This window comes from Mya arenaria, chromosome 8, assembly GCF_026914265.1.
Source record: "Mya arenaria isolate MELC-2E11 chromosome 8, ASM2691426v1".
Taxonomy (NCBI): domain Eukaryota; kingdom Metazoa; phylum Mollusca; class Bivalvia; order Myida; family Myidae; genus Mya; species Mya arenaria.
The window spans coordinates 27154978-27170344 of NC_069129.1; the positions used below are offsets into that span (position 1 = coordinate 27154978).

At 36.9% G+C, this 15367-nt stretch overlaps 1 protein-coding gene across 3 annotated transcripts in view; it reads left to right on the forward strand.

The window, feature by feature from the left end:
• Positions 1 to 15367, forward strand: part of LOC128242993 (E3 ubiquitin-protein ligase MARCHF6-like) — a 33452-nt gene that overhangs the window by 13809 nt on the left and 4276 nt on the right. For 2 of the 3 annotated variants that reach the window (XM_052960459.1, XM_052960457.1), the window contains exons 12-24: positions 875 to 989; positions 1749 to 1863; positions 3664 to 3867; positions 6358 to 6509; positions 7934 to 8117; positions 9395 to 9556; positions 9943 to 9999; positions 10392 to 10461; positions 11099 to 11280; positions 12721 to 12855; positions 13609 to 13698; positions 14096 to 14228; positions 15068 to 15203. In XM_052960459.1, the coding sequence (XP_052816419.1) occupies positions 875 to 989; positions 1749 to 1863; positions 3664 to 3867; positions 6358 to 6509; positions 7934 to 8117; positions 9395 to 9556; positions 9943 to 9999; positions 10392 to 10461; positions 11099 to 11280; positions 12721 to 12855; positions 13609 to 13698; positions 14096 to 14228; positions 15068 to 15203 (1735 nt within the window). The remainder of the gene's footprint in view (positions 1 to 874; positions 990 to 1748; positions 1864 to 3663; positions 3868 to 6357; positions 6510 to 7933; positions 8118 to 9394; positions 9557 to 9942; positions 10000 to 10391; positions 10462 to 11098; positions 11281 to 12720; positions 12856 to 13608; positions 13699 to 14095; positions 14229 to 15067; positions 15204 to 15367) is intronic. The other variant, XM_052960458.1, reaches the window with a different exon arrangement.

Consider the following 15367-nt stretch of genomic DNA (forward strand, 5'->3'; position numbering starts at 1 on the left):
GAAAAACCTTTAAACGACTTCTCCTCAGAAATCGATGATCGTATTGCAATGAAACTTGACAGAAATGTTACTTGGGTAGTCCTTAACCAAAATAGCCCAAACAGTTCTGGTCTGCTGCACAACATGGGCACCAGAGCTAAGAATAGAAAAAAACGTTAAACTACATCTTCTCAGAAACCGATTATCAGATTTTGATGAAACTTTACATAAATGTTCATCGGGATGCCCTTTAACCAAAATTCCCCAAATGGTTCCGGTCCGCTGCACAACATGGCTGCGAGAGTTAAAAAATAAAAAAAACTTTATACGACTTGTCATCGAAACCGATGACCTTTTTTCGATAAAACTTGACAGAAATGTTTGTTTGGTGCTCCTTTACTCAAATTGCCCAAATCATTTCGGTCCACTGCACAACATGGCAGCCAGAGCTATTAAAGTAAAATTTTTTTTTAAATAACTTCTCCTCAAAAATTGATGATTGTATTTCTATGAAACTTGACGAAAATGTTCGTTAGGTGGTCTTTGCTTGAACCTTTTGGCCAGTGGAGCACAGGCACTGATGTGCCTCTTGTTTTTTAAACACTTGCTTGAATTTTGACCTAACGAAAAAAGGAGACATTTTAGCATTAAGCATAAGGCTAGATGTATATAAACATTAACCAGTATTGTGAGATGTGTGAGTGCGAGCGTGCGTGCGTGTGTGTGTGTTATTTTTTGTAAAAAGTATTTAGCATTGAAATGTTTATAAAATATCATTTTCGTTGCTTTTTATGTAAACATTCGATGTAGAAAATAAATGAGAAAAAAAAACAATGTTAACCAGTATTGCCTTTCTTTACAATCTTGTTTGAGCATGTTGGTTTTGCCTGTCTATTGCAGGTGGAGGCATCCCATTTCGAGGGCCTGATGACGACGCTGATCGGCTATGTGGTGATAGCCTTCTCTCTTGTCGTGTTGTATGGAATGTGCGCGCTCGTCAGGCTTAAAAGGTACGTAACTCTTGCATTACAATATAAACGGAAAAAATAATGTTATTGCTGTCTCCAGTGTTCTGCTACCACTTAATCTTCGGCCATATCCAAGAACCATTCAGAATAGTAAAGAAAGATTCATTAACCATTCTTATAGTAGAATGGCCCTAAATACCTTGGACTCTCAGTGGTCAGAATTAGCACAAGCCCGCAAGCCCTCCACCGTTGAAATGCTTTCAGGGCTTGCTCAATTTTCTGATTTTATATAGCAGGATCTGTTAAACATTTCTTATTCCAAGCACAAGTGTAAGAATTGGAGCTTGTTCATCCAAAGTTCACAATTTCTTTAAGTGGACATTAGTAATCATGGAGCTTAGACCAACTCAGAAAAGCAGAATACTGTAGCTCACAGGGGTTCTTAAGTTCAGGATTAATCTTGAAATCAGGATTGAGAGCTTATAACTATTGTACAGTTGTAAAAAATTGTTTTTTTGCTCTGACATTTGCATGTAAAACAGTTGCAAGTACCTTTAAATTAATATAAATAACCAACAAAACAATTTCAAAAAGGGTTAAAGCCCCTTTACCCTGCTTTGGGCATGATTCCCTCATACTCGTACTGACCTCGGGCTATTTTTCAGTATTGGCAATTATCAGCTGTTAAAACACCTGAGATTAGCATTGTCATCCCTTTGCCATGCTGTGGATTAAATTGCATGTTATTTAATGAAATTTTCAAAACATATTTCTTATAACAATTTCAAAAACATAATTCAGGTTCCGTCGAGTGTTGGGGCTGTGTTATGTGGTTGTCAAGGTGAAGCTACTGGTTGTCGTGGAGATAGGTGTATTTCCCCTCATCTGTGGTTGGTGGCTTGACATATGTTCTCTGGTAAGTCAATGAGGTAGAATGACCTAGAAGCACTAGCGTGCTTCATGGAATTTGCTCGCATAACATACTGCGTTCATACAGCATAAATGCAAGGAAAAATGTGATCAATCCTTAAATAATCAGCTTTTAACGAAAACATAGGAACTATTCAATTATTAAAATAATAAACAGGACCATCCCTAAACCCTATTCTTATTAATGTAGACCAAACATTTTTTGTATGAATGAAATAGAAAAGCTTTATGAGGTATTTTTCCTATTGTATGCTTCACAATGCATGTTACAATGCACAATGTATATTTCTCACAGGGGTTGTGGGTAAGAGTCCAACTTGGGGGGCTTCTATGCATAAGAAATGAAAACAGCATAGCCAGAAAAAATGTAAAATGTGTAAAAATGACAGTACAACTTGCACACGTTTTGCTTCAAAAAAGAATCCCAATTCCATTTAAATTCAATTTAATTACCATTGACAAAAAACAACAGTTAAAACCAACACGCATTTTACATTTGAACTTTATGGTTATATAAAAAATTATTATTTTGTACTTTTTAATTCAATACATGGCAAAAGTGATACCAGGTGCACTTAGCTTCCTACATGCATCTGGTATCACCCGAGATCTAGTTATTGTTCCTGATTTTATTTTTTTTCTCCCAAACTGCGGGTAAAGGAACTTCGGCTCAATTGTCTTACTCGTGGTGCTGGGACTGCATTCCAATTAGTTCTTATTTATTTGCATTAGTTAGGTAACGCCGTGCTGTAAATGTGTTAAACGTGTCTATGTGTAAGTACGCTTGCATGCAGGTGCCGGTGCTTTGGTTCACCGACCAGACATGTGTCAAGCTTGTTGTGTCATGTGTATAAATGTACGCTTGCATGCAGGTGCCAGTGCTCTGGTTCACTGGCCAGTCATGTGTCAAGCTAGTTTCCGTGTCAGTCCCCAGACTTGCATGTGGCAGAAAACCGCGTGGTGTTTTTCTGCCCATTCAAAACATGTGTCAAGTCAGGGACGTCTGTTTGTTTTACTGTACGTGTATGCACGGGGAAAAATTTTCACTTTCGATACGCATAACTTGTTCAACTGGTGCCGGGATTTTACGTCACAAGCCACATGACCATTTACGCCACTCTGATAATCTCTTTACTATATATGTATATTGCCATGCTATGGACAATCGCATTGCTGGTGTTGTTTCGTTTTGTTACATAATAAACAATAAGTTATTGTATGGTTTGTCTGATTTATTCAAATCCATTTAATAATAAAAATTATTTACATATGGAAATAATTTCATTTATCATAAACTTCCCTTACAGTCCATGTTTGAGACCACCCTCAAAGACATAAGATGGGTTTCCACATTTTAACTTTCACATCCCTGCTTATCCACTGACGATGTGTTATCAGTTTACGTTTTCACATTTGTTAATATTCTGAGTAATACAAATTCAATGATTTTTCTCTCTTTCAGTCTATATTTTGCCCAATATGACTGCCTTTATGGAATAAGTTTTACATATGATATAATTCTGAGTACCGTTATATGATCAGAATGATATTTTTCTCTTTTAGTCTATGTTTGACGCCACCCTCAAAGACCTCATGTTGAGTTTCCATGTTGCTTAAAGCACATCGAGGGGTGAATGCGAAAAGGTTCTAAGTGATATTAAATAAAGAACAAGATAGAACCTTTTCGCTTTCACCCCTCGACATGGATGTATATTCACTTGATGTTCAAAATAGTTTGTGGTATCATTCTGAGTAATACAGTTTCCATGATATTTCTCTCTTTCAGTCAATGTTTGATGCCACCCTCAAAGACCGCAAGTTGAGTTTCCACGTTGCGCCGGGCACGTCCATGTTTATTCACTGGTTGGTGGGGATGGTTTACGTGTTCTATTTCGCATCCTTCATCCTCTTGCTTCGAGAAGTACTCCGCCCAGGGGTCCTCTGGTTTCTCCGGAACCTTAATGATCCAGAGTTTAACCCCATTCAGGAGGTAATTAAAGTTAGAGCAGATTTTTTTTTTGTTTTTTTTTCTTTTTTGGGTATTTCCATACAAATATATAGAGGATAATTGTTTGTTTCAATGTAAGATTGTAATACATTTAGTGAGCACCAAAAGCTATATTTCACGAGCAGCGTAGCCATGTGTGAAATATTTACTTTTGGTGTTCATGAGGTGAAATATTTTGAAATCATACACTGAAATGAACAATTTTCTTTTTATTATATGCTAGAAAGGGTATGAAATGACATTTTATTGCAGTTTTTAGCTCTACTGGCCAAAGGCCAGAAGAGCTTATGCGATGGTAATGTGTACGTAGTATGTGCATCCGTGCGTCCGTGCGTATGTAAACAATTGCTTGTGAACACGATACAGTCTTGAGTTTTGATTGTATCTCCATGAAACTTTTACGGTATCTATATATCCATTAGAGCTCGGTTTCGTTCGAAAACCAGCCGGATCGGCCCATGCATGTCTAGATTATGGGCCTTGATAGTATAAAAAAATGCTATTGTGTAAACAATTGGTTGTGAACACGATACAGTCTTCATTTTTGATTGTATCTCGATGAAACTTGTACAGTATCTAGATATCCATTAGAGCTCAGTTCCTTTCGAAAACCAGCCAGATCCGCCCATGCATGCCTAGATTACGGCCCTTGATACCCGGTAGTATAAAAAAATGCTATTGTGTAAACACTAAGCTTGAGAACACGATACAGTCTTCAGTTTTAATTATATCTCGATGAAACTTTTACAGTATTTAGATATCCATTAGAGCTCGGTTCGTTTTAAAAACCAGCCAGATCCGTCTATGCATGCCTAGAATATGGGCCTTGAATGTATAAAAAAATCAGTTCCTCTGTAAACAATTGCTTGTGAACATGATACAGTCTTCAATTTTGATTGTATCTCGATGAAACTTGTACAGTATTTAGATATCCATTAGAACTCAGTTCCTTTTGAAAACCAGCCAGATCTGCCCATGCATGCCTGGATTATGGGTCTTGAAAGTATAAAAAAATGCTATTTTTAGCCAAGACTACATGAGGGAAGTCTATTTTTAGCCAAGTTTATATGTAAAGTCATAATTGCTTGTGAAGGTTTGTTCAAATTATGCCCCTGGGGTCATTACAGCTACAGAAATGAAATTTTGACCACGAGTACAGTTTTGAAAGCAAATATTTTTTATCCTCAGATTACCTTTACTTAGCACATATTAAAATAGTTCATGCAACTAATCTGCTTACAACACTTCCTGTCCTCAGATGTTGAATGTGCAGCATTTTCAGCCAACCCAAACACAAAAAATGAACTATATTTTTGTTGCCTATTACTCAAACGTACATGCTCTGGATTGAAAATGACCACAAGAGCCATGCCAGTAGAGCATAGGCCCTTTTGGGCCTCTTGTTCAGAAAAGTGGCCAAATTGTTTGTGAAAAAAGTCATTTCGAAAATGACGTAGTTGAAGTTGTGTCCCAGCCCTGTGTCTTCTTATGTTTGATCCGGACGTTAGAATGGGCTGAAATTTCAAAACAGTGAAAAATATCAAATCGATATTTTCATGGTTTGAAACAGTGAAATATCATTTTTATTTCACTGATATTCTCTATAAACTACCAGAAAGCATGTAATAATATGGTGAAATTCAAGACACATTGCATACCGGTACTCTTAGCTGAAAAAATATATTTAAATATAATTTTAAGATCTTGCATAATAAGTGAGATTCTTTTGTGAGTTTGCAACTATAGTTAACATGCTGATAACTCTGCATTGCTCCAAGCCTAAGATAGGTAGCAGAAAATTTTTAAATCAGCAAGTCTGCGATTATTTAAATGGTGTCACTTTTAAACTTACAAAAAAGAGATTTAAAAACATATGAATAATAACATATGGTTTCTGAATCATTGAATATATACTGGTGAGGTTTGGAGATGTCTATTGGTAAAGATGATCAACCCTCAAACAAGGATGAAGCATGCATCATATCAGTTAACCAGGGCTTCCATTAAGAATTTGAAACTGGAAGTATGAACTTCCTTGATATCAATATTGGAAGTTTTCTTCTGAAATATGGAAGTTTATGCCTCTCAAAATCAACTATTCCACTATTGTCTAACTAGAAACTTTAAATATTAAAAGTGTAACTATAGCTTTCAAACTTAACAAAATTGTATTTAAAGAATTCATTTTATTTCATCACATTTCGAAAATGTGGCCATAAAGTGGCATTGACACCAGGCTTTGATATTCTGAACATCCAAGCTTTCACATTTGAATGTTTTCTCCAAAACAGTGGAAGTTTTTGTACTTCCAGGGACTCAATTTTAGAAGTTTTGGAACACTTTTAGGGAGTAATATACAGTACTTCCAAATTCCCTTTAACGGAAGCCTTGGTTTACAGCTGTCTTCACAAGAGGAGCTAAAATAACTTTAGTATAACTTGCGTAAGTATGTATCTTGTAACTTCATTACAGATGATTCACCTGCCAGTGTATCGTCACACGCGGAGGTTTGTGGCATCAGTCATCATCTTTGGCAGCACAGTCCTCCTTATGCTCTGGCTGCCTGTCCGTGTCATCCGCAAGGTGTTTCCAGTCTTCCTGCCATACAATGTCATGCTGTCAAGGTAAGGAGCTGAAAATGTTCATATAATTAAAATAATTTCAACACATTGATTGGGTTAGTCATTAAAAATGCTATGTTCAAAATTGCAAATTTCAATTGAATGGCTGGGCCTGAAATTGGCAACAATTCATTTATTTCGTCATAATTGATCATCGATTCAACCGGCGATTTGTTATCTTCTTTCCTCTCATTTAAAGCCAGTTTTGCTTCTGCAGCAGGGGTCTTCACCCCCTTTGACCCCATTAAGGGCCTAAAGTGTCCCCAACGCTCATCGCCAAAATGTTTTCAGCCCTTCTGTCAGGTTACTCACATCCCTGAATAGTTGTGACATAACCTTTCCAATGTTGTGGCTACTCACAATTGTTCAGCTGTAATTTGACGTTCTGCTTGTGATCAAATGCAAGTTAGGGTCTGAATTTGACACCAACGATCATGATAATCATGCATACACAGTATATCTTTTACAATGTGTATCTATAAAAAGGTGTCTAAATGAAAGAAAATGTGAGTCATCTTTACCTGAAATATATTGTGGTAGTGTTGATGGAATGTCAAACACTGCCACTGCCACTTCATCTTAAGTGCCTCTGTTGAAGTGAGTTACGCTTTAAAAAAACAACAACAAGAGTTTGGTTGGAAGCAAATTCAAGCATGAATTTTTTTTTGTGGTTCTTAAGTAAGCAATTCTTTATTTTTTCGATGAGATCTGCCTTAAATTTAATTTTGTAACTCAGTAGTCATGTGTTATTGATTTTAATAAGGTGAGTCAGTAGATTTAAACAGTGGCTGGGTTAGTAGACAAATATAATCTTGAGACTAGTGTCAGGTTGCTCTGCAATTTCTTATCCAATCTAGGTTTATACTACACTAGCTAACAGTAAGATTACAGTGGGTATAATCCTTTTTCAATCCTATAAACTCAGTGTAGGAAAGTTGAGCAACCAGCCATTAGATGGTTAAAGGGTTATTACAGGTTAGTTTGCATTTTGTAACCCAAATAAAACCATAACTTCGAAGTATTTCTCTTACAACTGGTTTTGCCTGCTTTATTGAAGAAATGTTTCACTTATATGTGGTTTAAGGGATCTCTTAGAGGCTGGGTTGTTTTGAAGGTGATGATTTAGGTGATGATTTCTCTGTTACATTGAGGCTCCAGTCAGTGAACTATCCCTCAAACTGGTGGTTTGACCTGCCTTTTTGAGCAAGGTCTGATGTGGTTAAAGGCCTTGTTAGGGGCTTGGTTGTTTTGAAGATTGAATTTGATGATTTCTATATTTCAGTTGGTCCCTTGTTAGCAAACTATACCTCAAACTAGTGGTTTTTGCCTGCCTTTTGGAGCAATATAACACATAGAAAGATGTTGTTTCAACGCTCTTAGGGGCTTGGTTGTTTTGAAGGTTGAATATGATGATTTCTCTGTTACAGTGAGGCCCCTGTCAGTGAACTATCCCTAGAGCTACTTCTCTTACAAGTGGTTTTGCCAGCCCTTTTGGAGCAAGGCCACACCAGGATGTGGCTTAAGGGGCTTGTTAGGGGCTGGACACTAGCTGTGGCCTGGATGCTCGACCTCAGATCATATCTGGTTGGCGATGTGACCCTCGCTGAAAATGTAAGTTAGTTAATGTACTTTTAAAATGTCCTTTTATTGAATATTTTGGTTTAAAGCTGCACTTTCACAGATTGAACGTTTTGACAACTTTTTTATTTTTGTCTTGGAACGAGCCAATTTTTGCGAACATCCATGGATACCAGTTATATAAGATTGCAAACAAAAAATCAGATCGCAGAATTTTATATTTAAGTTAAAAAAATTATGCATTTTTCGTTAGTAACGGTTTAAGCCATAAATCATTAATTTTTGAACGGAAATATGAAAATCAACGATCTGATTTTTTGTCAGCAATCTTATATCATTGGTTTGCAGAAATTTACGCAAAAATTTGCTCTTTCCAAGACAAAAAATAAAAAAAGTTGTTAAAATGGCCAGTCTGTTAGAGAGCAGCTTTAAAGGAAAAATATTGAACTCTTTTATATTAAACATACCCGGTAGTTCAGTTGTCAAATTTCTGTACTGTTAACGCTCTGACTTTATCTTAAGTTGAATGTTTATTATGCCCCCACAAAGTGGCGGCATATAGGGTTGCCCTTGTCCGTACGTACGTCTGTCTGTACGTACGTACGTCCCGAAGATTGTTTCCGATCTAATTCTTGAAAACCATTTGTCCAATCCTCACCAAACTTTAAACACATGTTTGTGACCATAATATCTTGATCAAGTTCGATAGTCATGGAAATCGCTTTAGTCATTTAGGAGTTACGGCCCTTTTTTGCCAAAAATACTTCAAAAATATATGTTTCCAATCTAATTCTTGAAAACTGTTTGTCCAATCCTCACCAAACTTTAAACACATGTTTGTGACCATAATATCTTGATCAAGTTCGATAGTCATGGAAATCGCTTTAGTCATTTAGGAGTTACGGCCCTTTTTTGCCAAAAATACTTCAAAAATATATGTTTCCAATCTAATTCTTGAAAAGTATGTGTCCAATGTGGATCCAACAAGTTTTTTCCTGCCTGAATGGCGCCATATAACCTATACAGTCTTGCGATGCCGTAAAACCCAACTCAACTCAACTTATCCTATATGTGCAGATTATCCTGAATAATCATTATGGCTTATTTTCTGTGACAAAAAATCGAAGTGGGGGCATCCGTGTCCTATGGACACATTTCTAGTTTGTAAAATGCATGCTAAAAGTAATGGAAATACACTGTATCAAGAAATTGCAAAGCTCTTTTAAATCTAAACATTTGCGTGAGAAAAATTTCATATAACTATTTCAAATCATACTCCTTTTGTGATAATTAACCCTTTTCTTTTCAAGGATCATGTCATAGAGGGAGACCACGTCCCTCAGCCAGCTCCACATCTAGCCCCTCAGCAAGCAGGCGATGCCCAGGCCCCTAATGCAGCCCCTAACCAGCCTCCAGCAGCTCCTCCTGCACAGGGGTTGGGGCTAGCAGCAGCTCACCAAGCCATGTTGCAGGTAAGTGAATGTTGAAGTGTTCAATATGTGCTAAATGAAATGTAATGGCCCCTAATGCAGCCCCTTACTAGGTCCTAGCGGCCCCTCCTGCACAGGGGCTGGGGCTTTAGGCAGCTCTCCAGTCAATGATGCAGGTAACTGTTTAAGTTTTAATGATGAGCTATGGGATATGTTATGGCCCCTAATGTAGCCACTAACCAGGTTCTAGCAGCCCCTCCTGTCCAATGGGGTAAGTGCCAAGCTGTGTTGCAGGTTAGTGTCTTTGAAAGTATTAAGGAATTTAATGAGAAATACTAATATACATGTAGCAATAGTTAATAGTATTAAATACATTCATGCATTTTTCCTAGTTCCTACATTTTATATACAACTCAATGACATTTCAGGGAGGAGGACCTGTTGGCTTCCAGTCATACAAAAGGCCAAACTTGTTTTATGTTAGGGTAAGTTAAAGTTATCTGCATTTTGATTTGCTAGTGGTAGATCTAAATAGTATGAAAATATAAAGATCAGTATGTTTAGTACTTCAAGAGTATCTGTGTGATCTCCAAATGTTTTTACACACAGATGAACCATACTTTTTAAATATTCAAAATTTTGGATTACATTCATTGTTCACAAAAATTCTTTGTTATAATCTTACAACAACCATTAAGGTTCCAGATCTGCCTGCTGGTCAGCCTGATGTGTCTGACACTGTAAGCTACCCTTGTGGTCTGTTTGTTGTATTTCTCTCTTGAATGTTACAGATCTGCCTGCTGGTCGGCCTGATGTGGCTGACACTGTAAGCTACCCTTGTGGTCTGTGTGTTATATTTCTCTCTTGAATGTTCCAGATCTGCTTGCTGGTCGGCCTGATGTGCCTGACATTGTTTGCTACTAGTGTGGTCTGCCTCATACTGCCAGGTAAGAAAGCTGATACATATTGTCTTTTAATGTCCTGATTGCTTATATAATGGTATAAGAGTCTGTCTTCTTTTTAAACCATGTGAAATTTGTTAAGGCAATACCAGAAAAGAGCAAATCTACATGATATAATCATGTGTAGTAAAAAAAACTTTTTGAACTAGACATATTCTTTTATTTTTTAAGAAGTTTATTAAGTATTTAAGAATACCCCCGGTACTTCAGCAAAAAAAAATAATCATGTTTGAATTAATCACTTGTTATAATGAGCTCACCAAACTCACTTGAAAAACTTCCTCTAAATCAGAACTACATGTTTTAGCATTGTATGTTCTCCATTTACCCTGATGCCAGTGTATTTTGGGCATAACCTGGCGTCTTTCTGGATGGTTGAAGACAAGGTTCACAAAATTTACACGACAGCATGCAGCCTATATGTTCATTGGTTAATTCAGCCTAATTCATAAACAAAAGTTCTCTGATACCATTGCATTTTAGGTGTAACTCGACCTCTGTTTGGATGGATGAGGCCAAGGTCTGTTTGTTAAACAAAGCAGCGTGTGCCTTTTTCTCCTCGATGGTTAATGCTGCACATCAGCACTGCACTTTATATTAACATATTTTTCCCTGATTCCAGTGTATTTCGGGCGTAACCTGATGTCTGTCTGGATGGGTGACGCCAAGGTCCATGAACTGTACACGGCAGCGTGTGGCCTGTATGTGTGTTGGCTGATGCTGCGTATCGGCACCGTGATGTACAACTGGATTCCTCAAGGGACAGCTGCAATACTTAACAAACTAAAGGAGTGGATTTTACTGGTATGAATATATACTTGACCTGATGCTGTACCACCCTGATATAAATATTCATAACTGTTAAACCAATGGAGGGATTCACTGGTCACATGATAACATGAGGCTGAACTACCCTGATATAAATATTCATAACTGTTTGACCAATGGAGAGATTTACTGGTCACATGGTAACATGAGGCTGATCCATCCTGATATATATATTCATAACTGTTAAACTTATGGAGATATTCACTGGTCACATGGTAACATGAGGCTGAACCATCCTGATATAAATATTCATAACTGTTAAACCAATGGAGAGATTTACTGGTCACATGGTAACATGAGGCTGAACCATCCTGATATAAATATTCATAACTGTTAAACCAATGGAGAGATTTACTGGTCACATGGTAACATGAGGCTGAACCATCCTGATATAAATATTCATAACTGTTAAACCAATGGAGAGATTTACTGGTCACATGGTAACATGAGGCTGAACCATCCTGATATAAATATTCATAACTGTTTAACTTATGGAGAGATTCACTGGTCACATGATAACATGAGGCTGAACCACCCTGATATAAATTTTCATAACTGTTAAACCCTGCCGGGTAATCATTGGAGCCATAACATTTTGTTCTGTGTTGAAAATGCTCCAACGCGTCTGATATGATATTAATTCAGTTAATTATTAATTTTCGTGTTATGAAATTGCTACAGTTTTTTCACAATTTGTTTCCTACTAAATTACTATTCATGAGCATCACAACCTATTCATTGGCACCACAACGTTCAGAAAATGGAGCATAGTGCAGCAAGTATAACAAATAAAGTTCTAAAATTTGTAACGCGGCAAGCTTTTGATAATAAAAAAGCCACACACATGTAATGAAAAGGCTTAAACCTAAGGTATGAGAACAATTCTCACGAAAATCCAGATTTTCACATTGTCAACACTAACGTCTAGCAAGTTAGGCAAGTTCTAGACAATCAGATATTAAATTTTATTCAGAACTTTTACCTTTAGAACAACTCATGGCCATTCCTTTGTGGAACTACATTCTCCAATTTTTTAAATTTACTCGTATAAACCTCTAAAAATGAAAAATAAGAAATCATACTCACTGTTTACATCCATATTCCACTCATTAGCACTACAACGGAAGACATGTTGGAGCATTTTCAACGTATAACAAAATGTTATGGCTCCAATGATTACCTGGCGTGTAAACCAATGGAGAGATTCACTGGTCACATGATTACCCTGGACAAACAAATGCATGTAGACTTGAATTAAATAAAGGAAAATTTAAATGGATTGTTTGATAGATAATTTATGAGAGGGATCGTAATCTGATTTAAAGGTCACATTAGAAGAACCTTGTAAGTAAAAAAAATGGAAATGTTTGATGTAGTTACAATTTGTTTTAATCCAATCTTATTTCCACATTTCAGGCTTTAAAAACATTACTGGTAGCAGTGATTCTGATGGGGCTAGTGCCCTTATTATTGGGGTTACTGTTTGAATTGGTGGTTGTAGCCCCACTGCGGGTCTCGTTAGACCAGACTCCTGTATTCTTCCCATGGCAGGTTTGTGAAACATTTTAATTGGATATATGACTACATGTATTTTTCACTGTAGTATCTGTAGTTTTCATTGATAAAAGACTCATGACCGTGTGTGCAACTGATCAAATTCGGTGAAGAACCGACTTAAGGGATGAAAACTAATATTTACATACAATTGCCTTTTCAGTTTTGAAAATTAGGTATGTTGAGAAACAGTTTTTGATACAGCGAATAATATATTTTTTTGACCATTAATACTTGTTACAAGGCAAAGACAGGCATGTTATAGTTACTTCACCCACTTCCCAGGTTGTTGAACTTATTCAGAAGCCAGAAGTGCGAGTTGTATACCTTCAACTAGAGGGTAGTGGGTGTATTAACTATTTTAAACCATATTGTCAAAGATGGCGTTCAATAACAAGTGCAGGTATATGTGAATTTGAGTTTATCTGTATGCTTCTTATTGCACGGTAAGAGCTCTGCCTGCTGATTTGAAAGCTTAAAAAAAAGAATTCAGCTTTTTTTCACATTAATACAGCTAATGATGTCTCAAGTGTCATTTATCAAATTTTGTAATGAGCTCTACGATGAGTATCATTTGTGTTTTTTAATGTGAACCATATAACTTATGTTATTGCAATTAAAAGAAACATAAGGCTTGTATGTCTTGTATGAAAACACATACATTCTTATTTCTTAGTTTGGTAGTTAATACTTTGAAAGTTGATTGACAAGGTAAAGCTTCGACAATTATTTCCTGTTTCCGTCTTTTAGGACTGGGCATTAGGAGTGCTTCATACCAAAATCATATGTGCAGTGACCATGATGGGCCCTCAGTGGTGGCTTAAAAGAGTCATAGAACAGGTAGGTACATGTCTTAACTAATTGTTAGGGACTTAAATTGTCTTGGTAGGTGTCCTAGAGGTTGTGAGTTCGAGCCCCACCAGGGGTACTTTCTCATGGCCTCTTAAAAAGGACACAGTTTCTGCCAAGGAAATCAACTCAAGAGTGATTCATATTAGCTTTTAGCTGTCTTCACAATTAAGCAAAAATAAATTTGAATGATCCAAAGGTATATTTTGACCAATCATAGTTGTAAGTACTGTGGTACATGTGAATTTAAAAAAGAAGAAGAAAAAAATGTATACTGGAAAGGCACATGAACAGAACTGAAAAAAGAAGAAAGTCGAAGCTTCCTTCCTGGTAAAAATGTAAACCATGTTTTGCATGAATCATGATGAATGTCTTTACGTGCTTTCAGGTTTACAATGATGGTTTACGAAACATGAATCTCAAGTTCATCCTGTACAAGCTGTGTGTGCCGGTGATAGCCGTGCTGGGCATGTCTCTCTCTGTCCCATACTGCATTGCCAGGACAATAGTTCCACTTCTGGGTAAGTGATTTACTGTACTGTATCCTGTACAAGCTATGTGTGCTTCTGATAACTGCGCTTGGCATGTCATTTTTTGGCTTATGCCATGACGTGATGTTGGTAAGTCAGTACTAAGTCCCATGCATGCGTCCGTAAACAATCCCTTGATAACGTGATACAGTCTTGTATCTCAATCAAACTTGTACATTAGTAAGATATCCATGAAGGCATCGGTTCCAGATCCGACAATGCATGACTGGATTGTGGCCTTTGAAATGCTGCAATTTTAGCAAAAAAAGTATACCCTAAGGGAGACAACTTGTACAGACAGCTGTGTATAACTGTAGTTCTCCCTTTGTCCCTTTTGAAGCATGGTTTATTTATTGCTTCCCTTTGAATGTGGGTTCAGTATATTGCCTAAGAGGTCATGCCAGTAGAGCATAGGCCCTAATGGGCTTCTTGTTTTAAAATATATATATATTTTTTGTGATTTTATATAAAGACTGTAGTCTTATGAAAATGCTTCAAAGATGCTCGATGGCCTAATGGGTAAGTATTCTAGCTACAGGTTTGAGGTCAAAACGTTCGAGCCCCACACATGGTTTATTCTGATATGGTCGGTTTCTAACCAAGCAGCAAGTTTAATGAATGGGTACTGATTGCCATTCTGCCAGGCGTCTGGTACCGGGTATGTAGGATACCGTAGGAATCGGGAGTAAAAGATGTAAATATAGTTGTCTTATAAGCCCAGCGGGCTGGCCCTTAATTGAAAGGGGTGACACTAAAATAAACCAACACTCTTGACAATTACATTAATCACATTGTAGTGCACTTAATCACATGTTACATGGTTATTTCAGGGTTTGATTTTGAAGCACAGAACCTCGTGTTGCGTCGCATCTACCCGTTCCTGTTGGCGTGTGTGGTGTTTGTTTTCATCTGCGTTTTCCAGGCCAGGCAATTTAAACGGCTCTACGAACATATTAAAAATGATAAGTAAGTGTGAGAGGTCTTTTTTGTTTTATTTCTAGTTTATTGATAGCATGCTTCTACACATTGTCAGTTAAGTATTTAAAGTTGTTCTAAAACAGATAACATGGATAACTTATTTAGAACCAAAATAAATTCCAAAATATATTTATTTTTTTTCAAATCATTTA